The sequence below is a fragment of the Lissotriton helveticus genome, chromosome 9, assembly GCF_964261635.1.
Source record: "Lissotriton helveticus chromosome 9, aLisHel1.1, whole genome shotgun sequence".
Taxonomy (NCBI): domain Eukaryota; kingdom Metazoa; phylum Chordata; class Amphibia; order Caudata; family Salamandridae; genus Lissotriton; species Lissotriton helveticus.
In genome coordinates, this window is record NC_136070.1 from 576,225,156 (window position 1) to 576,246,906 (window position 21,751).

The 21,751-nt window shown below is 41.3% G+C and overlaps 1 protein-coding gene across 18 annotated transcripts in view; it reads left to right on the top strand.

Annotated features, from left to right (window-relative positions):
* MARK2 (microtubule affinity regulating kinase 2) overlaps positions 1 to 21,751 on the top strand; it is a 668,807-nt gene that overhangs the window by 408,198 nt on the left and 238,858 nt on the right. For all 18 annotated transcript variants that reach the window (XM_078660523.1, XM_078660536.1, XM_078660526.1 and 15 more), the window contains 5 exons: positions 455 to 525; positions 14,174 to 14,230; positions 18,289 to 18,525; positions 19,271 to 19,390; positions 19,499 to 19,598. In XM_078660523.1, the coding sequence (XP_078516649.1) occupies positions 455 to 525; positions 14,174 to 14,230; positions 18,289 to 18,525; positions 19,271 to 19,390; positions 19,499 to 19,598 (585 nt within the window). The remainder of the gene's footprint in view (positions 1 to 454; positions 526 to 14,173; positions 14,231 to 18,288; positions 18,526 to 19,270; positions 19,391 to 19,498; positions 19,599 to 21,751) is intronic.

Consider the following 21,751-nt stretch of genomic DNA (forward strand, 5'->3'; position numbering starts at 1 on the left):
TCACCCACCCTCCTCCCCGGTGCCTGCTGCAGCTGCAGGATTCTCTTTTGCATGGCCGTCTCTTACTTAGTATACTCCATCTTTGCCACAATGCCGAAAAACAATCTGAGGATGGAGAAGATGCACATGCGCACTGTAGTACAGGGGAGGAGTCACCTATCTCGTGATACTTGGGAAGACTCTTCCAGGACAACAAAGTGCAATCATCCAGACCCAACACTAGGCGGCGATCTATGCACAAGATATGAATGTCAGCAGCCCTACATGCCATGAACAAATGCATACTGGTAAGTAGCATATTCCTTCACTAAAAGATTCAAACTATTAATGGTGATATTTCCCATGTTTTCTATCCACTCGGTTCTTGCTTTCTAACTTCATATTTTTATCCTCCACTTGTCTTACCCTCCTCATTTTGACTGCTCCCATCTTTTTTGTTTCCTTGCTTTCATAGGGGAAGTGTTTGACTACTTAGTTGCACATGGGAGAATGAAAGAAAAAGAAGCAAGGGCAAAATTTCGACAGGTTTGTAATACAGTTAATTTAATTTTGGGTTTTTTAGGTCGATCTACCAATCTCTTCTGCCCGTGGTTTTGAGCTGTTTCCTCATTACATGAGCAAGGGGCTGCAGACATAAACATTGGCTATCCCTTTTTGTCTATGAGCGCTTTGTCAGCACCATATACCATTTCTAGGTCTGGCATTACATACTATATAGAGCTTTCACCCAACCCTCTATCTACCCTTTAAGTTCTTGTTGTGCAATTGACATTTTTCTTCACGCCACTACAGCATCCTACATGGGGCATAGGATCGGCCCACTTCAGTCGTCATTGAACTATACTATAAGTGATGGGATTCAGCTCTTTCTGAAGGAGCACATAAAGTAGTTCACTTTAGTGCTAGACAATACTTTTCCAATTTTTACATATTTTGAGACCAAAGAATATTTTTGGTTTTAGCCAATTATATATTTTTTATTTTAGCGATAGAAGCATTACATTTTACAGAAATGATGACAAACTGACTTTGGCAAAATAAAAATGCTGGCAGCCAATCCCAGCACTATAGGTTTACCAGTGCTTGTTTGGATGCACGTTCTGGACATGTCAGTAGTCGTTCATCCTACAACTTGTCTGGCTTTGTTTCCATTGAAAAGACGCCACAATCATCCCTGTGTTCGCATTTCCAAACAAAAACATTTTTATTTAGGAACAAGTGCAGCTTTTTTGTTGTTTTTTAAGTCTTTTCTGTTTGTGTAGACAACAGCGAAAGTGGTTTCCTCTCTGCCGATACTGCCTAACACAATTTTCAAATTGGTACATAATCCTTGGGACTGCTTCACCATTTCCACATCCTTTGCTATAAGTTATGTAAGTAATCTAGTTTGTAAGTTATCAGTGGTTTGTGATCGATGTTGCAGTTGCAAATCTTTGATAAATCTTATTGCACTTTGTAATTGGGGAGAAAAGAGGATGCCCCTTATATGCCCTCTCCTATTTGTGATACTGAACAATTATCAAAAGCAATTTTTGAAATGGGAAGGATTTTTCGTGTAGTAAAATGGGTTTAGCACATTGCCCATCACACTTTTAGGTTAGTGAACAATGTGATTTTGCAAATCACAGGGTTTGCAAACTTAAAAACCAGGAGGTGTGAAAAACAGAGTATTCGCTTTACAGCACTATTTTAGTTTCCTTATTTTTGTTTTGCTTGGCATGCTATTTCACAGATAACGAAACCTTTTTGGGTCGAGCCTGGGCAGCGCATGCCCTGCTCTGCGAGGCATGCTGTATTAGAGTATGGACTTGAAGCTCCGCACATATTTTTCATTGGCTTGTGTCTCTGGCCTTTATAAATGCTGGCGTCTGATTCGTTAATAGGCTTATTAGTCCCTCCTTAGTCCCGCCTTGTCTACATGTGTAATCTCCAATGAGGACTGCCCCTTTTACTTCTGTTATTACACGATACGTCTTATTTATTCAGTCTGTAAGCACTATTTTCTTTAATGCGTTTCTCCTACTGCAGGCACTAATGCCTTCCTGCAACATTCAGCATGCCATTCACGCTTTCACTTTCTAAGCCGCCCGGTACAACAAGAGTTTGAGCTATTGGTGTTATAAATTACAATGCCTTTTATGTATGTGTTGATTATCAAAACAAATAAACAAAAGGCATTGTGATTTACAATGCCAATAGCTTAAACTCTCGCAAATGCGAGATCTGTTGTATTGCAAATGCTAGTTAAGTTGTGCCTCCATAACATTTTAACTTGATGCATATGCAGCCATCTTTAACTTGCAAATTGGGAGATAAGCTTTTCCATGGTACCATTCCAAGCTTCAACAAGCAGAGACTCGCTGCTTTTACCAAAGTTTTGTGGGATGGCTATCCTACTTTTTGAACTCACAAGCACTAAAGAATGGATGTCGCTGAACATTGCATCATAACCAACAGTCTGAATTTTTTATTTTTATATATATGTTTGAGAATTTCTTGTAGGTAAACGTCTAATAAGAAAGTACAGGTACTGCAGATTCCATTACTAAAGACCACATAGGCAAATGAACTTTTATTATAGTTTGGTTACCAACATTGCTTTTAGCCTGCTAGGCAAAGTACCATACAATCTTTCTGTGGTGGAGACTTGTCAGTGCTTGCTGGCAGGGTTTCATCCTGTGTATCCGTGTTATCTACTTGTGTAAGCCAATGTTTTATATATATATATATATATATATATATATATATGTATATATATATATATATATATATAATTATTACTGTTCACAACGCGCAGCAACGCTGCGCGAATGCACTCTACTCAGATAGAAGATCACTCCATTTGTTTTTGGCGCTTTCCAAACTGATTTATTATTTCAATTGCTGCATCGTGAATACGGGCAAAGGTAAAAACCCCAACGCGTTTCGGCGAAGCACTCGCCTTCGTCACGGGTCTATCGGAGTAGAGTGCATTTGCGCAGCGTCGCTGCGCGTTGTGAACAGTAATTTGATACAGGGTGACCTCTGCCCCTGAGTTGCACCGCTGTCCTGGTGTCCCGGCGAGTTTGCGGAGGATGTGAACCTGATATATATATATATATATATATATATATCTATATATATATATATATATATATATATATATATATATATATATATATATCTATATATATATATATATATATATATATATATATATATATATATATTCATTTTTACTTTGTATCCCAGAACTGCAAGCCTCGCGGTTCACTTTCAGTCAAAGGAAGTGATGTGGGTTCTCCCCTCTGCTACCTTTTTTTCTTGTAAAGATTGCCATAAATGTTCTCCGTCTGATTTTTGGCCCTAGTCACCCATGATTAGGAATAAGTTGAAGATCAAGATGTGGACGTAGCTATAATTAGAGTTGCAGCGGCACTTGGTGGAAATAGTTGCGTGTGGAGCACGCTGCATCCTATTATAGCTGTCTTTCACTATTCAACTGACAGGGTGGTATATTTTTTCTTAATTGAATTAAGGCCAGTCCAAGGCACTCTTGATATGCCTCTGGTTCAGGAGCGTGAGAACTGGGACTAGAAATACGCTTTTCATAGGGCTGTTTGGAGCTGGCCCTTGCTCCATTCCCATTCTTTTATAGAATTTCAACCGATACTGTCCCTTATGAACTCAAGGCTGGGCAGGAGAGAACTATCGACTGGCAAACAGGATAGAACAGTTATGCAAAGTGATAGTTTTAAGAAATGCAGGGTCAAATGAATTGACTCAACAAGGGGTGGTCAATTGTATAATTGTTAAGGTCAAGTTTCCCATCCATCCAATATGTCACGTACTTTAACTCTGATCTGACAACTGTTATGTCTACATATAGGTTTATACTACACCATATTACAAGGCCACCCATAGCCATACCGCTGATAGGAGTAGCAGGCTTAGTTTATCAGTTTGTAACCCGTAAACTTGAGTGGTGGAACTTGCACAATCTTCTAAAGGACTATCTTTGCAGAATTTTGACACAGGCACCCATTACTCCAAAGGCATTGAAGTTGGGTTGATAATCCTAAAAGAGCAAGGTCTTGTTACAGAGCATTTGAAATTCAGAGAGGTTGCACATACATGTCACTGTGTGGGAACTCTGGCAGTAGCCGTATTTAAAATTGTATTTAGCATTTAAAATGCTATAAGAACACAATTGTATCAGTTCATACAGCGGATATATTTACAGAAGCAAGGCGCATTTTACTGTCCAGCTGTCAAAGCTCGCACAGCAAGTATACCATTGAATCTGCATCGATGAATACAGTTTCTAAAAGAACATGTTTACGGCGTGGAGAACAACTTGTCAGACTGAGCAGATATCACCAAGAAACACACAAGTGAGAGCAACATCCCTACCACTCAATGGATGCATTGGAAAATCTGGAGCATACTAGGAAGCTATTTGCGAAAAGGGAAATGCAAAATGACAATTTCCTTCTGGGTATCTACAGCTCCAGTCTCACAGGAATGCTTTATGGATCAATTGGTCAGGCTATTTGTGTATGCCTTACCCCAGTTTTCCATTCTACAGTACATAGTGAGGAAAGTGTGCCAAGTCCTGATGACAACCATGTTTTATTTCCTTTAATGGGAATGTCTTTATATTTGTATAGTAAAGTACCACTGCACTGAAAACCTTCTCAGTCAGCATGGAGTGACACAATTACTTAATTATGCAATATTGAAGAGAGAGCACACATGCATAGGTAAAATCCCAGATATATAGACCTAATAAAAGGGCTAAAATAAATGGCACACATTTCAGTCTTTACCCCATCCTTGGGGTCTCAAAGATCTGTCCTAGAAGAGTATTCTTTCTAGTTTCCAGGAAATTTAACAGTGCTAGCCAGAGATGGTCTTTGCTTACAGATACATAGTCGAAGTAGTATTCTGTACACACCCTCGAAGTTTTTACACACTGTTTTCTTCTTTTCATATTAATCAAACAATTGAAATACCGTTACTCCACATCACTGACTGGCAACCCATATGTTATGGTTTTTAGATTGGTAGAGCACACGATCACCCGTGAGGGTATCCTGGCGCTGAGCAGCTACAAATAGAGCTGAGCCTACACCCAAGAGTGGGTGCTCAAAGAGCCAGGTCTGCAGCTACTTGCTCAATTCAGGAATTGACGAGGAGTCTTGGATGTGTGACATGTTCCACGCTTTAGGAGCAATATAAAAGACGGCTCGACCATTGGGTCTGGCTTTTTATAATGCATGGATGTGTGCGAGCAGGAGTCCGGCAAAGCGGAGGTGTCTGGAGTGTTTGTAAAATCAGATGCGGTTGTTTAGTTATGTTTGGCATGGGTTGTGTAGTACCTTGATGGCGTGGGCCAGGAGGTTAACCCCTTCCGCGCTAATGACAAAGCCAGCTAGTCATGGGCGTTACCTGCGCTACGCGGATGACGAGCTGGCTTTGTCATAAACAGCGCATTTTTGAAATTCCAGCGCACAGCGGGAAAACGCGGTAGCGCGGACGCAGTTAAATTGTGCTAGTTTGTGCATGGGGAGCTGGTGGAACTCCTGGAGTTATGGTGTGTCTGTGGTGTCAGTGGTTAAAGGTGAGTTTGGCTGATGAGTAATGGATGGTGTGCAGTCTCCTGGTGAGTTGTTTGTTGATCCCAGGGTAGATTGGGGTAATCCAGCTTGTTTGTGACCAATGTGTGAGCTATGGTTTTCTGGATGTTGGTACGGAGCATCTTGGGATGCAGAAGCATGAGGCAGTGGCAGCGTTGACTTGGGCAGAAGACGTTAGTGTGTGGATGTTCAAGTTTGGAGATAAGTTGTAAAGAGCCAGAAACTTTCTGATCTAGGCTTTTGATAGCAGATTAGTCACTTTGTAAATTCCGCTAGGCACCAGACTGGATCTGGAGATTTTTTAATAGGAATTCTCTCTCACATCAGTAAGTGGTGTTGTACAGCTCCGCTTCGGATCCGTCCCACCCCAGATGTTACCTCAGGGCCACTTTATCCGCACTATCTCCGCATGCTGATGCCATCTCCTTTATTTTCGCGCTTTCTGATGTGGATGCAGAGCGCCACCCATTCTGTCAGAATTTTCTTTTAAAAAAAAATTCAGTGTACAAAAATGTCTCCTCCTAAAACCACAGGTTTAAATCATGCAAGGACGGATTGCCAGTTGTCGGTGACAGGCACCCCCGATGTGTCTTTGCTGTTTTGGCTCCAAGCATGATTCGGTATCGTTCTGCTGCTGTGCAAGGATGAACTGAAAGGCCATCTGTGACTGTAAAGCCAAACTTGTTGTAGAATTCTAAAGGAAGTTGAAAGAGACCGGGTACCGATTTAGGGCATGGACGCGCTCTCGCTTCTTAGACTGGTCTCGCGATCGATTGTCATCAAAGTTACGAAGCTTGGGTAAGTTGAAAAAATATAAGAAACATAAGATGTCCAAACACTGCTCTTCTTCGTACCACCACTCTCACCGTTCAGAGCTGCGCGCCGCCTTGGGTACCTCGAGGCAGTGGAGTCATTCTTCAACTTTAAAAGAAGATTCTGACCTTTCTTTCAATGCCCTCCAAATTCCTAGCCCATTTGCATTGCAACAACCACTCCATGAGCTGAGATTGGCCATGGATCAAATCTTTGTTACCCATCTAATCCCTCTGAAACATCTTCTGGCCCTAATGCTTTGAGGTTCCCTCCAGTTTGGTTACAGCCAGTAGATCCATCCCCACACTGACTGTGTCCCTTGATCCCACCCGGGCCCCTACCTTGAGCACAATTCCGACTCTGCTGGCAGCGCAACAGCTGACGCCACTGTCAGTGCCATGACTTACAACACTACCAGTCTGAGCCTCAGTGCTTTAAAACGCACCAACAATATGAAGAAAATTACCATTATTTTATTTTTATTTTTCGTTTTTTTTAAAGTTTTATATAGCGCTGGCTACCCCAGAGATATCAGAGAGCTTTACATGAGTAGGTAGAATTGCTACAAGACATAGTTACACAATAACAACTGTTTTAGGTACATAGTTACTGGGGATATATGAGTAACAAAGGTATGGATCCGGTGTGGGGAAGAAAAAGCAGGCAGGGGGAGAGAGATTTGGGGGAGGGAGGGAAGGAATAGAAGAGGAAGAATAAATAGTGAGGGAGGGGGAAGGGAACACAACAGGGTGAAGAGAAAAGAAAGTGACAAACAGGATGGTAGGTGCCGGCCAAGGGGGGAACCAGGGCCAAACTCCTCAATAGTGGCGTAGGGCAACTCCACCGGTCATCGGCCAAAGGTTGCTCGGTCGTCAAGGTACATCAGAGGGTTAAAGTATCGGGGAGGTCGACAGAAAGGTATCAAGGAGAGCGCCTATCACGGTGTACGGTCCTGGGTTACCAGCGACCTTTACAATGGTGATAATCTTTTCCCAAGACTTATAAGATTGTAAGGGCCTGGATACCTCTCCAGACAGTAAAGTCTACCTCCTTCACAACAGTAATTAGGAGCATGATAGTCGTTTTCATATTCAGCCACTACAGAAGTCTAAACAAATGTCCTAACGGAGGTCCTTAACCCAGAATTGAGGAGCCAAAAACCTCTACTACCCCTTAAGCCTCTTTCTTATGGGAACTTGGGCAAAATTAGGGTCTTGCCCCTCCCCAGGTCCGTGCACCGTTCCTCTGAGTTCCCAACTGTTCGGATGTGTGGGTCCTCAATGCTAATTTTTGTAGTCATAGGTAAACTCAGATCATGCGTGCACTCCATTACATAAGCTTGTCTCACTGATTGCAGTCTTGTAGAACCAGCAGGTATGCCAAAAGCGCTACCCTCATAGTGGAAGGTGTTCACAAGGAGTTAAGCAGCACAAGCACAGCGGAGGCAGCATACCTTGTAGTGATCAGTAACAGTGAACAGGTCCTCTTAACCTTTGTCTCTAGAGTGAGGCCTACAGACTCACTGATTTTAAGGTTCTTTGCCTGTATGCTTAACTCAAATCGAATTTAACCTCTTCTGTGCTTGAGTCACGGTGGGCGTGTGCGCACGACGGCCAGGGGCCATCTGAGCCACACTCGAGATTGGAATGTCCCAGCACAGCGGCAGAATTTGCGCCGCAGCCAAGGTGGTAATCTTTATTCTACCTAAATGCAGCCATAAAAGAAAACACAGAATAAATGCATAACTATTTAAATTACACATTAGAAAATTCTTCAACAATAAAAACACACTTAATAAGACAGTTCATATATCAGTTTGTTGTTTTACCCCTGATAAAAGATCACATCCATAGATTTTCTCTTTCTAGTAGTGGATTAAAAAAAAGAAGACATGCTAAAACATACATCAGGGTAGCCCAGTAATTGCAGGTAAAACAAAGCTTCTCTAGACCTGTTTTGCCCTGACTTTATTAGTAGGGTCTTCAAAAAGTGCTAACTGGAAGATTTGTACAAGCGGCAGTAAAAAGTAAAGTGCCTGCTCAGATTTGTTTTTAAAACACCAAAGCCAGTGTATAGTTCCTGCTCTGAAACGAAGTAAGTGATCTCTCCCGTTGGGAGAGGTCTAAGGTTAAATAAGACAGGTTCCACTAAGGTGAAGAATTTAAAATAAGCCAGCACGGTACATTTCTATAACTCAACTTTCGTTCTAGATTCTTCACAGTGCTAAAAAAAAGCTGTTTTGACCTTTAGTTTGGCCGAACTGTTTATTTCACTGGGGTCGTTAAACAAAGTGGACAGTCCCAGGGTGCCTATTGATTTAAGGTAATAATTCAGGCATGGAATAGTGCCACTCTTCTCCTGGCTGAGACATCCAAAATAATTTCCCTGCACAAAGATGCCTCCTGGTTATTCCATATGCTGACCCATAGCAATATCGAAGCCACCTGGACCATGTCTGCGAAATGACCCTGTTTGAGCTCTGAATACATAATATAACATGGGGTAGATGGTGGGAATACAATGTGGAATTAACAAGGACCCCCTGGGTAGTGCTAAAATAGACTCCTAGGGCAGGGTAAACAACTGAGTGCAAAAATTCCTAGGCAGTCAAGGCTTTCAAATAAAATAAACAAGTAAGGGACCCAAAACAAGGACACTTGAATGGCTGAGATGACTTATCTAAAATCATTAATTTTTAATAAAAACAACATAATATTAAAAACAACACACTAGTAGTGAAACAGGAATAATTCAATTAATTAATACAATAATGACAATTTACATATATGCAATACATATCAGAGCGTAAAAAAATTAAATTATAAACTGAACACCGCTCGTAGGGGTGTCCGACAAGATTATTAACACAGTACTCGACGCGCGTTTCGGTGAATTAACGCCTTCTTCAGGAGCCACAAACAATCTGAAATTATATAAAAAACATAACATAAGATACACTAAAGTATACATTTCTAAACGTGGCAATAATCAAACTATTAAAAAAGTACCGAATTTAACATTTATTACTTGTCCAAAATGGCAGCCATTACATTGCCCTAAAGGTTTGGGTCTGCAACCAGATACTTTGTTTATTTTAGGTTCATTGATGGACATATATTGAAAAAATGGTCTGAGAATACAACTCACAAACGTTACATGTTGGTTAGGCTATTAGTATCAAATATAACATTATTAATAAACTTAAACAGACATTAGCCATTTTCAGTTAATGGTACATTGTCTACTTACATCACACAGACCAGGGATTGGTGCGGTCAATACTCTAAAGTGAAAGTTGATATTCTGAAATAGATCTGGACAGGACAAAAATGCATAACGTCATTCCCCTATTGCCTTATTCCCATTTTTAAGAATAAAGGTGAATCAATTGAGCAGGCAAAACGATGTCGATGCAAACAACAGATGAAGTGCAATATTAAAACCATTCACACTGACCCGGGATGGCCACAGTTGTGATCTGGCTGCTCGATATTTAATTCATTTAAAGGAGAGAAGACAGATAGCGGTTGGTGAGAATTACATATTGTACCTGATAAATATACGTAGTATGCGATCCTAGATAGGGTATACTTTCTTTCAGGAATTCGTAATAAAATCAGGAGGAAAGGATGAATCTGTAATGAAGTTGAGATAGGTCCGTATTATTCTCTGACATTTGTCGTGCTCTCCCATTGGGTACATACAAGGTGGAATATAATTGATTTTACCTAAAGAGCGACGATTTTAAAATGAAGGTTTCATCTGTCGTGGTTTTCAGAATATCAACTTTCACTTTAGAGTATTGACCGCACCAATCCCTGGTCTGTGTGATGCAAGTAGACAATGTACCATTAACTGAAAATGGCTAATGTCTGTTTAAGTTTATTAATAATGTTATATTTGATATTAATAGCCTAACCAACATGTAACGTTTGTGAGTTGTATTCTCAGACCATTTTTTCAATATATGTCCATCAATGAACCTAAAATAAACAAAGTATCTGGTTGCAGACCCAAACCTTTAGGGCAATGTAATGGCTGCCATTTTGGACAAGTAATAAATGTTAAATTCGGTACTTTTTTAATAGTTTGATTATTGCCACGTTTAGAAATGTATACTTTAGTGTATCTTATGTTATGTTTTTTATATAATTTCAGATTGTTTGTGGCTCCTGAAGAAGGCGTTAATTCGCCGAAACGCGCGTCGAGTACTGTGTTAATAATCTTGTCGGACACCCCTACGAGCGGTGTTCAGTTTATAATTAAATTTTTTTACGCTCTGATATGTATTGCATATATGTAAATTGTCATTATTGTATTAATTAATTGAATTATTCCTGATTCACTACTAGTGTGTTGTTTTTAATATTATGTTGTTTTTATTAAAAATTAATGATTTTAGATAAGTCATCTCAGCCATTCAAGTGTCCTTGTTTTGGGTCCCTTACTTGTTTATTTTATTTGAAAGCCTTGACCGCCTAGGAATTTTTGCACTCAGTAGATGGTGGGAATTGCAGAATTCTACGGAGAATGTGTTTTTTCTCCACTTGCAGAGACAAACTCTTACGTAGCCCCAAATCCCGGCTACGTGTATGGCTGTGGAAACACACTGGGAGTTGTACACCTTCAACGTGGGTACAATAGTCCCTCTGCTACCAGATCTTGTCTGATTGAGCACTGCACCTGCTGACATACTAAGTTTAAGACAGGAACTATTAAGTGGAGAATGCCAAGTTCCTAGACATCTAACAATTGCATCTAAGTAACAAAAAGTCTCCAACACTGGTAATAGTCTGGCTATTGAAATTAAATCCAGTTAACTTGGATTTACCTAGCCTGCATAACATGATTTGTGACTTGCAATAGTTAGTCACTAGAACAAGCTTACACAAATATATTGACCATTTTAAAGTCACAGTACAGTATATTGACTGTTACTAAACTTGCATGTTTCTGATCTAGCTTTTACCTCCATATGATTAAACCTGTCCACCGTGGCTGCCTATCTTCAGAATAAAAACACATTTCTCTTCAGGATACCGGTCAATAAAGCTTTCATGAAAGGTCTCAAAAGGGACATTCTTCCCCAGGAACCATCGGCACCCTCATGGAATCTCACCATTGTACTCATAAGACACATGGGTGCTCCATTTGAGCCCAACCACTCATGCCCCTTCAGTTACTCTCTTGGAAGGTGGCATTTAGTTGATTTCACATCACTCAGACGTGTCATTGAGCTTTAGACAACCCTGGAAAATTATTTCGTCCAAGTACATAGGGATAGGGTGTCCTCTTCACCAACTCCAAACTCCTTCCTAAGTTAGTGACTCACTTCCACCTTAATCAGTCCTCTGACTTTCCTGTTTTTTCACTCACAACCTGAATTAGTTGTGGAACGAGCACTCCATACATTGAATGTCAAACAAGCCCTCATGTACTACATTGATAGACCCAGGCTATTTAGAAAGTTACAACAACTTTTAGTTGCTTTCTCCAAACCCCATAAAGAGAAGGCTCTATCCAAGTCGGGCATTGCTAGATAGATAGTTAAATGTATGCTAAAGCTAAGAGGACTCTAGCCACTCCTCATAGATCACGATCTACACAGAAGAAAGAAGCCTCTATGACCTTTCATGGGACCATCCCTATATCTGATTTATACAAAGCACCTACCTGGGCCACACCACACACTTTTACAAAACATTACTGCGTTCATGTACTAGCCAACCAACAAATGGATGTTGGTCAGGCAGTTCTCCGTACATTTTCATTCTTATGCAGCACCCACAGTCTAGCCACCGCTTTTTGAGAGCTCTGCTTTACAGTCAGTGCACAGCATGTGTATCTACAGCCACGCATGTCTCTTATGGAAAGTGTTACTCTATAAGCATCTGTTCGTGGCATGTAGTGCTATAGATTCACATGTGCCACCCTCCTCCCCAGACACCTGTGGATGTTGCAGTATTTTTCATTATTTTTTTCCATTTATGCATGGACATCTCTCTGTGTATCGCTTCGCTTCACATTCCATCCTCACCTGCCATGAGGGAAAACAATCTAAAAATGGAGTCTATGATCATGCGCATTCTGACCAAGAGGAGGAATATTAGTACCTTGTGACTCAAGACTTCTTTGAAGAAAAATAACAAATCCAGGCCCAAAACTAGATGGCAAGAGTATGCACAGCATGTGAATCTACAGCACTACATGCCACTAGCTGAAGCTTACAGGCTAAGTAACATTTTCCTTACCTGTTACAATGTTTGCAGATTGTAGTGCAGTAGATTCACATGTGCCTTTCTGCCTCACTGGGGGTGAGCTCACGCATGACATTCTCATCAGTTAAGTTTGCGATACATACTTGCATTACAACAGTACACATGGAGTGTCCTGCATTTCATTATTATACCAACATCTGTTATTAAGTGCCAAGATACCCTTCCGGGTGTACGTGTGCTCTACAAATACACGTTATGTTATTACCCATCGGGGCGAGGAGTGGGGAAACACAATCTAAGGTGGCATCTACGTTCTGGTGCATTGTGGATTTTGGGGAAGAATTAATGGCACCTCGAACCCTCTCCTTCAAACAAAAACAACTTGAAATTAACATGCCGAGCTCTAGATGGTAGGAGTGTTCAAAGCATGTTAACCTACACCTCTAAAAGCTGTAAACAAATAGTTTCAGCAAGTACTCACTTCACACAGTTGCTCTGTGAACCAATTACGCAAGTTCACTCAGGGTAAAAAGAACTTCATTAAAATAGACTTCTTGTTGCAGATTTAGTCACTTGAGTGCAGGCCACGAGCAGCCGTTAGCTATTCCCTCACTTGTGGAGAAGCAAGTGGTCCTGTAACTGGGAGCTCCAGAGAACCCATGCTCACAATCTGTTTATCGTAAAAACGTCTGTTCCTTGAACCCATCCTCACTTACTTCGTTAAGATAAAGTGGGTTTTCTTTTGAGCTAGACAAGTTTTCTACCAGTGCCTTTTCGTAGTTCACCTACTTTCCCTAAACAGTTGTTGCATTGGTCATAGAGAGTTCTGTTGTCTAAAATGGCCTTTCACTTGGATATTGGGGGGCATTATGTTTTGCAGTAAGAAGGCCAGTGCCTCATCTTGGTTCTAGCTTGGCTTATGCGCTTAAGAGTGAAGGCAGTCATTTAGTATTTAGCAATGTCCCTCACGCTAACAATTGAAAATCAGTTAAAACCTCTACAGCTGGAATTTCGTTTCAAGATATCATGCACACTTCACTTTCTTACTAAACTGCTTTTTTTTCTTTATATTGTTAAGCATTTCAAGACATACAATTGTATAGTGTTGTTTTAAATAACCTGAAGGAGACTACCCAGCATGCTTCTACATGCTTTGGAGATTGTTTACAGTGTGACGTAATTGAGTGGTTGTAGTCCTTGAAGGCCAGAGTAGTGCTCTGCCATGTTGCTGCAAAGTTTATGCTGCGGTTATGCATGTCAATCGAGCACGATGCCAATGTAACAGTTTGCAGTATGGTTTGTTTACAATGTCTTATTTTATTTGTTTCATGGGAGAATAAGATCTGTAGATCTTAACCATCTAATATTGTTAGCACACTACAGACGTTCTCTGAAATCCAGCACTCTGGCCAGCGAACGCACTTGTACATTTTTCTGAATTTCATAAACAGGCTTGTCTTTGGAAATACTTTTTTATTTGCTTGTCAAAGACCGATTCCCAACCCTTTTTTTCTTCTATTTCAGATAGTGTCTGCTGTGCAGTACTGTCATCAAAAGCTTATTGTACATAGAGATTTAAAGGTAAGACTACATTTTTAGATGTTTGTTTTGAGCATTTTTAACCTAGAATATGGTCTGTAGACTAACTATTTTTCAGTTCCCTATGATATAGTGCATTTGATTGCTTTCATTAACACTTTGAAAGCTTAGGAGGTAAACAGTACAGATTTCTCAGGCAGCTCTCAGACGTGGAAAGACCTAGACATATGCTTACTGTTGCAAAAGCAAAACAGCAGCATAACAAAAATGGTAGAGGAAACGTAGTAGTAAATCCAAGCCGAGTTCAATGGTGTTCACAGGTCCAGAGTCATCATCATAAGGCTCGCCGTTGATCCCCCGTTCAACCTCCCACCTGGAGCTACATTGAAAACAAAACAACTCTGTGTAGAGCATGACATCCACGAGCGGAGATAAGACACACTTGTGACTGCCACGCTCAACACGATAAGAATATACAACAGTTATATATAACACATTTCCCCCCCCCACCTTTTTTTTAAACAGTTAATTCATGACATAATCTTTGAACTTCTCAGGAAAATGATGTTCACGCAACTTCCTGGTAGAATCACTACTATAATGGGAACAACACGGATCTTGTTCGGCAGGAACCTTACTATACTAGTCATCCAAAACTACATTCTTGCTTGAAACATTAGATGGATGGGAAATGCCCTTGAACACAGAAATCCTGTTAAGATTCCAAACACTTCCACCTTCAATCCTCACAGCATTGTTGAAAAGTTCTATGACTTTCTTTGGGTCTGACCAACACTGAGAACCTTTAGAAACACCTTCTTTTCTTCTAAAACGTACAAAATCACCAATTACAATTCTTTGTTTACTTGCAAATCCTCTCTTCTTATCCATGACCTGTTTCATTCTTTCTTTGTACCTACCAACTCTTTTTCTAACTAATTCATAGTCCATCATTATTGTGTTCTTATCTTCACTTACATTTTTTTTAACCACCATGGAACCAAATTGGTACTTGGCTTGCGTCCCCTCAGGAGTTCAAAAGGACTTACCAAAGTGACTGAATTAGGTGAAGTCCTATAGGCTAATAACATAGACTGCAAAGCATTACGTCAGTTAAGTCCTCCCTTAATGGATAATTGAATTGCTTCCTTCCCCACACGGTTTAAACGCTCAACTTGACCATTAGCCTCGTGATGGAAAACAGCTATTCTTCTATGGGTTATATCACATTTTTCCATAAAGCATTCCATTTCTTTGCTAATAAATTGAGGTCCGTTGTCTGTGACAATTTCCTGCCAAATGCCCTCTCTACAGAAAATATTGTCAAGAAATTCAATGACACTTTGTGAAGTAACCTCTTTGACCATCTTGACTTCTGCCACTTTGAATAATAGTCAATAAGGACAATACCAAAACTTTCACTTTTTGGTAGAACATGAAATGGACCAATAATGTCTAACCCTAATTTCCTCCATGGACCAACCGGAAAATCCACAGGATGGGATTCAGCAAGCAAAACAACCTCTGACTTACCACTGTTTGAACATTTATTGCACAAAGGCGCAAAATGCTCGACGGAGGTATCTATTCCAGGCCACCAAAATGCCTCCTTGATCCGTCTCCTGGTAAAAGAAATATCGAAGTGTCCCTCATAGGCAATTTCCATAATAGTGTCTCTCAAAGCAAAAGGGGGAATCGTTTTATCATCTCTTATGACTAAACCATTTTCAATAGCTAATTCGTCATGAACTTTAGAAAAACTCATATCACCAGTCAACTTCCTCTGCTCCGGGCAACCATGCACAATGTCCTTTTTGACAGTATTTAACTTAACATCCTTTTTACATTTTAGATAACCAAATTTCTTCACCCAAATTGGATCTTTCACCATGTATTAAATTCACATCACGTGTGGTAAATGCTACTTCACAATCATCCTCCTGACATATTTCATCACTAACAATAGGTAACCTAGACATAGTCAGCGTGCATATTCGCTTTCCCTTGAACATACTCAATCCGGAAGTGGAAAGATTGTAGCCTTGAAGATAACCTAGCTAACAGTGCAGACATGGAACGACCACCACCACCTGGAGACATCAGAAATACAAGAGGTTTGTGATCAGTTTTGATAATAAATTCAGTGCCCCACAAGAAACTTCTAAAATGTTCTGCACCCCATACACAAGCAAGTAATTCTCTTTCTATTACAGAATGTTTTTCTGCTTCTCTTAATGCTCTGGAGGCATAAGCTACAATCCATTCTTTGCCATTTTCCTTCTGTATCCATACACCACCCAATCCTAAATTTCTGGCATCAACCATTACAATACATTTTTTTTCTGAGACAAAGGGTTTTAAACATGGTGCATTTACAATACACTTCTTCAATCTTTCAAGGGCTTCAGACATGCCATCGGACCAAATAAATTTACCATTTTTCTTAAGCAAACACCTGAAAGGATCAACTTTTGCTGAATAATTGGGAATACATTTTGCATAAAATTCAATTAAACCAAGGAAAATTACTAACTGCTCCTTGGAAGACTAGGGCATTAACGATACTCTCAATGTGTTTGTTTAGGTTCAATCCCCTTTCCACTGATAGTATGTCCAAGTTATTCTGCCTCTTTGGCTTTTATTTTGCATTTGTCCAGATGAAGAGTAAGACCTTTCTTAGATACGACAGGAATAAAATTGTATGAAAAACCTCTACTGGATTTCCGACACATTGTGTTGTGATTATTAGTGTTGGTGTTGGCCCTCCTAATTCTTTAGATCCCACTAGAAAGACTTGCATGTCCATATTGCTAAAATAACTTAAGCTGTAAGGATAGAATCAAAACGATCAGCAATAACGCATCTCTTTGCATTTTATGTTTTGTACCAGAGAAAGTTCTGTCTCCTAGCACTTTGTTCTCTGTGGATCTTCCTTGTATTAAATGCAAAAACAGCTGTCCCCGACTCAGCTGTTTTTGACCTTTTCTAAGTTTTCTTTCCTTTTCCCTCTCCCACTGCATGGAAGGGTCATGTAGATTGTTTAGTTTTGGCTTTTCATTTCGATTTGCAAAACAATTTGTCTCCTTCTTTGTGCATGCCATTGAAAACTCTTAAAGCATTCCATATGATGTAGCAGTTTCTTCTTTATGGCTATAATACTCAGAAAACATTGACGTTTTTCTTTTAGTGGATGCCGGAATCATACTGGAGTCTCTGCAGATAAGAGGGCTGTGCCTGCTGTTAAGGATGGTACACCGGTGCTACATCTCACTAGGAAAAAATATTTATTAATGGGATCTTTCAGAGAACCTGTTTCCTAGTACTTGGTGTGGTGTAGGCACCCGAACTGTTTGTAATATGCCTTTTCGTTATAGGTGTAGCTATTTCCCATAATTATGTGAAATTATGCGAAATGCATAAGTCATTTAGATCCATGTTTTAGTGCGAAAAGGGTCTTTTCATCAATTTTCAATGTGAGGACACATTTCGTGCTAAAAAAAGAAAAAATGAAAAACACAATGTACTCGAAGCGCTGATCACCTTCTGCTTCCTTGTATTGACACACTTCTGTACTATATTTTTTGCAATAAACCGTGGTTTAATTAAGCAATTGTCTTAATGGGGTAATTTCAGGAATTTGGTGTGAGAAGCGTAACACAAAATTCTCATTAATTATGCCAGTATAATTTAAATTTCTCACTGGCCTACTTTTCCACCTTTCAAAACAAATTAGATACTGGGTAAAGGGTTATTTTAATTGACATTCAAAAGTAAGAACATAAAAACTCCTAATTCTCTTATGACCATATGTGGATAAATAGAGTTGGAGGGTGTCCTGAGAACCCCACCCTGACAGCAAGGCATGTTTAGAGTATGTGAATCTAAAAGAGACGCCCGGATGGGTAACTTATTTAACAGGCAAGTAGATATTTCTCCTGAAAAATATGTGCACTGAGTCGATTTTTGACTCTTAATGTGCTTCCCAGTTGAAACGTGAAAAGGTAATCCTTATCTGATCTATGCATGAAAGAGTTTACTCATAGAATCGCTTTGTGGATTTTGTTCAGCCATTTATATCCAATTTTTATTTTCTATCCTAGGCAGAAAATTTACTACTAGATGCAGATATGAACATTAAAATTGCTGACTTTGGCTTCAGCAATGAGTTCACGTTTGGAAACAAACTGGACACATTCTGCGGCAGCCCCCCGTATGCTGCGCCAGAGCTTTTCCAGGGCAAGAAGTACGATGGCCCAGAGGTGGATGTCTGGAGCCTGGGGGTAATCCTTTATACACTGGTCAGCGGTTCCTTGCCTTTTGATGGGCAAAACCTCAAGGTAAAGCACAGAACCATGCTAAGAATATTACATTCTCCTTCTCATACTCAGTTGGTAGTAAGCATTTAGATGGCAGCAGAAATAGCTACAATTACAAGAGTGGAGTTTCAATGAAAGGGATTTAGTTTCCTTCTGAATGTATTTAACAAGCAGCTGGGTTGGAGAAGTATAGACCATCTGAGCAAACTGGGTTCATATTTTTAGAAGGACATTGCAAAGAACTATTGTGCCTAATTTACCCCCCCCCCCCCACCACCACACACATACACGCTCACACACACACACACACACACACACACACACACACTTTCTTCTACCCATCCAGAACATTACCCTCTCCTCACCGGCCTCTTATTGTTGAAGTAACAACGTGGCCAGGGTAGGTTTTGCCATGTTTAATTTATTTTGGCAATCAGGTTTCTGGTCTTATTGCAGTGACACCTAGCCGTGTCATGGGAGATTTTATGAAGTCACTTGACCTATGCTGAGGGAGAACAAAGTGCAGCACTTGGAATCAAGATTTGATTAGCGGCTTGTTCTAGCCTGGGTAGCGAGTGTTCATGATATCATTGCCTACTGAGGACCAGTTACTATAAATGACCCTGACAGGCTAAGCATGAAGGTTTCCGAATATGTTCTTAAGTGACAACCTTTTCTTCTCTTATTTCTGAGTGGGGATGAAGAGTGGCTTTGTATCCTTATCTGACTGTTGATATATTTTTAAACCTCTTGTCGTATTCTGAAGGAGCTGCGAGAGCGGGTGCTAAGGGGCAAGTATCGAATACCGTTTTACATGTCAACGGACTGCGAAAACCTGCTGAAAAAATTCCTGATCTTGAACCCAAGCAAAAGAGGCACTTTAGAGGCGAGTATTATTAGGACTGTCGCAGACTTGTGCTGCACTTGTTTGTGTTTGGCCTTGTGAGATATGCTGACATTTTTATGCCCCCCCCCCCTCCCTCCCCCCAAGCAGCAAATTATGCGAGACCGCTGGATGAATGTAGGCCACGAGGACGATGAGCTGAAGCCATATGTAGAACCGGTTCCAGATTACAAGGACCCCAGGAGAACAGGTGAGACTTTCAGATCTCAGCAATGGTCTTTAGTGCTCGGTATGGTCTTTGAAAGGGGTGTTAATCTGGTACCTGCATGTGTAGCGGAGAGGTGTTTGGAAGGAATGACCCTGTAGTTTCACTCTGTTCCTTCACTGGCATTTCTTTCCTCACCTTTGTTTGTTTTATACCTTCCATGCAGCCAAAGAACAAAGAAAGAGAATGATCCTTCAGCACATGCAGGAATCCGTTCACAGCGGTTTCCTCTTCCAAAGCTTTGCTAGTCACCTTTTAAACCAGCCCATAGCATATCCCTTCTTTCTTTGCATGGCCATACTTCCCAGCAGTGACGTTAATTAAGTAGCCTGTCCTGTTTATACAGACTGTTGCCCAGAAACCAAATTTGGACAGGTACATGGCCTCATCTGTCACTGCACCAAAGATGAAGCGGCTAGTCATTGCTTGCCTGAATATATCTTAATGAATTGGTTCCATCAACAGACATAGGAATTCTTGGGAAATTATTTGACCTTGAGCACAACATATATATTTGACTCCTATTCTTATATTTCATTACTGCCCTTTCTCAAAACATTGAGTCAGTGTAAAATACTCTTCTTCTTCATCTCACGGTGTACATGTTACATTATTTCTTCAGCATTCAAACGTCTGACCGCTTATTGCAAAAAGTTTCGTGTGGCTGACAGCAGCGTTTCGAGCGCTGGCTGCTAGCGCTTTTTAAATATCTTATTTTGTTTTGGATTGCTGGGAACCTGGGTTGTTTATCGCCCCTTACCTGCACAACTAATTGTTGACTCACCGCCGCTTGGCGGGTCCGGTGTCTGGGGCGGGCCGCCATTTTGGAAGGGGGTGGAGGAGAGTGTATCCGCCTGCGCTGTACTGCGCAGGTCACATCGACGGGACGCCTACTTAACGCTCCTCCCCAGCGTAGCGGGATCGCGTAGCGGGCGCGCCCTCGCGTGGCCGGAGTCGTGCCTGAGTCCTGCCCGTCTGCGCCCGTCCGCGCTAAGGACGTGCGGGGCGCTGCGGGTAGTTGGGCTCTGGCAGGCCCCCTGGTGTGTCATCATGCTAACTTATTCGCGAGAGAGCCTATTCATCATTGGCCAGGCTGGTCAGAGGTGTCCTCTGCCACCTGTCCACCCGCTTTGTGGCCCGTATCGGTGCCGCTGTAATGGTTGGGCGCTAGATCTACCGGGGACAATCCTTCGGAGGGCTTCAGTCCCGGTTCATCGGCTTAAGGGCTCATTGCCCTTTCTGCGGGTTTCCAACTTAAATGTTAGTTCAGCTTTGAGCCATTACCAGAACATCTATGATTTAGTTGAGGACGGTGCCCCAGATGTCCTAGCCATCACGGAAACCTGGCTTCAGGACACGGATGTAGCTATTCCAAATCTGGTTTGTCCTCCTGGCTATTCTATGTTCACTCTGAACAGACCCTCCAGAGGTGGCGGTATAGCGCTTATAGTCAGGTCCTGCTGTGCATGCGTGTGGAGTGGCCTTAACATCGCCGGTTGTGAAAGCGCCTCTTTTAAAATCACTGTCAGCCCTGAATTCACATTCTCTGGGATGGTGGTGTAACGCCCGCCGGGTAGTGATGTGGTGTTTCGAAGTTCGTTTCCGGATGCCCTTGGCACACTGGTCACAGGGTGTGCCAATTATTCTATCTTGGGCGATCTGAACTTACATTTCGATACACCCTCCAACTTGGCGGTTCGCAGCATCGCCGCTGACTTAGAGGCCTTTCAGCTTGTTCAGCTGGTTTCGCAGCCTACCCACACAGGGGGTCACACTCTTGACCCCTTTTTTACCAACTTGCCGGAGACCAAAATTACATCTATTTCTCCGTTAACATGGACCGACCATTTTCTGGTGACCATTCTGTGTCCCATTCCGACGGTTCCTTCCATCCCGTCGGTGAGATGTGTTCCAAGGAGATTGTGGAATAAACTTAGGCTAGAGGATTTTCACCACCTTCTAGCGGAAGATCCGTTGGGTCCACTGGAAGATGTGGAGGAGGGGTATGATCGCTTCTGCTCCTGGACTACCAGGGCTCTCGACACTCTGATTCCCATCATATCGAGTAAAATCAGTACTAGAGAGTCGAGCCCCTGGTACGACAGTGCCCTGCGTGCCTTGAAGGGAGTCTGTAGACG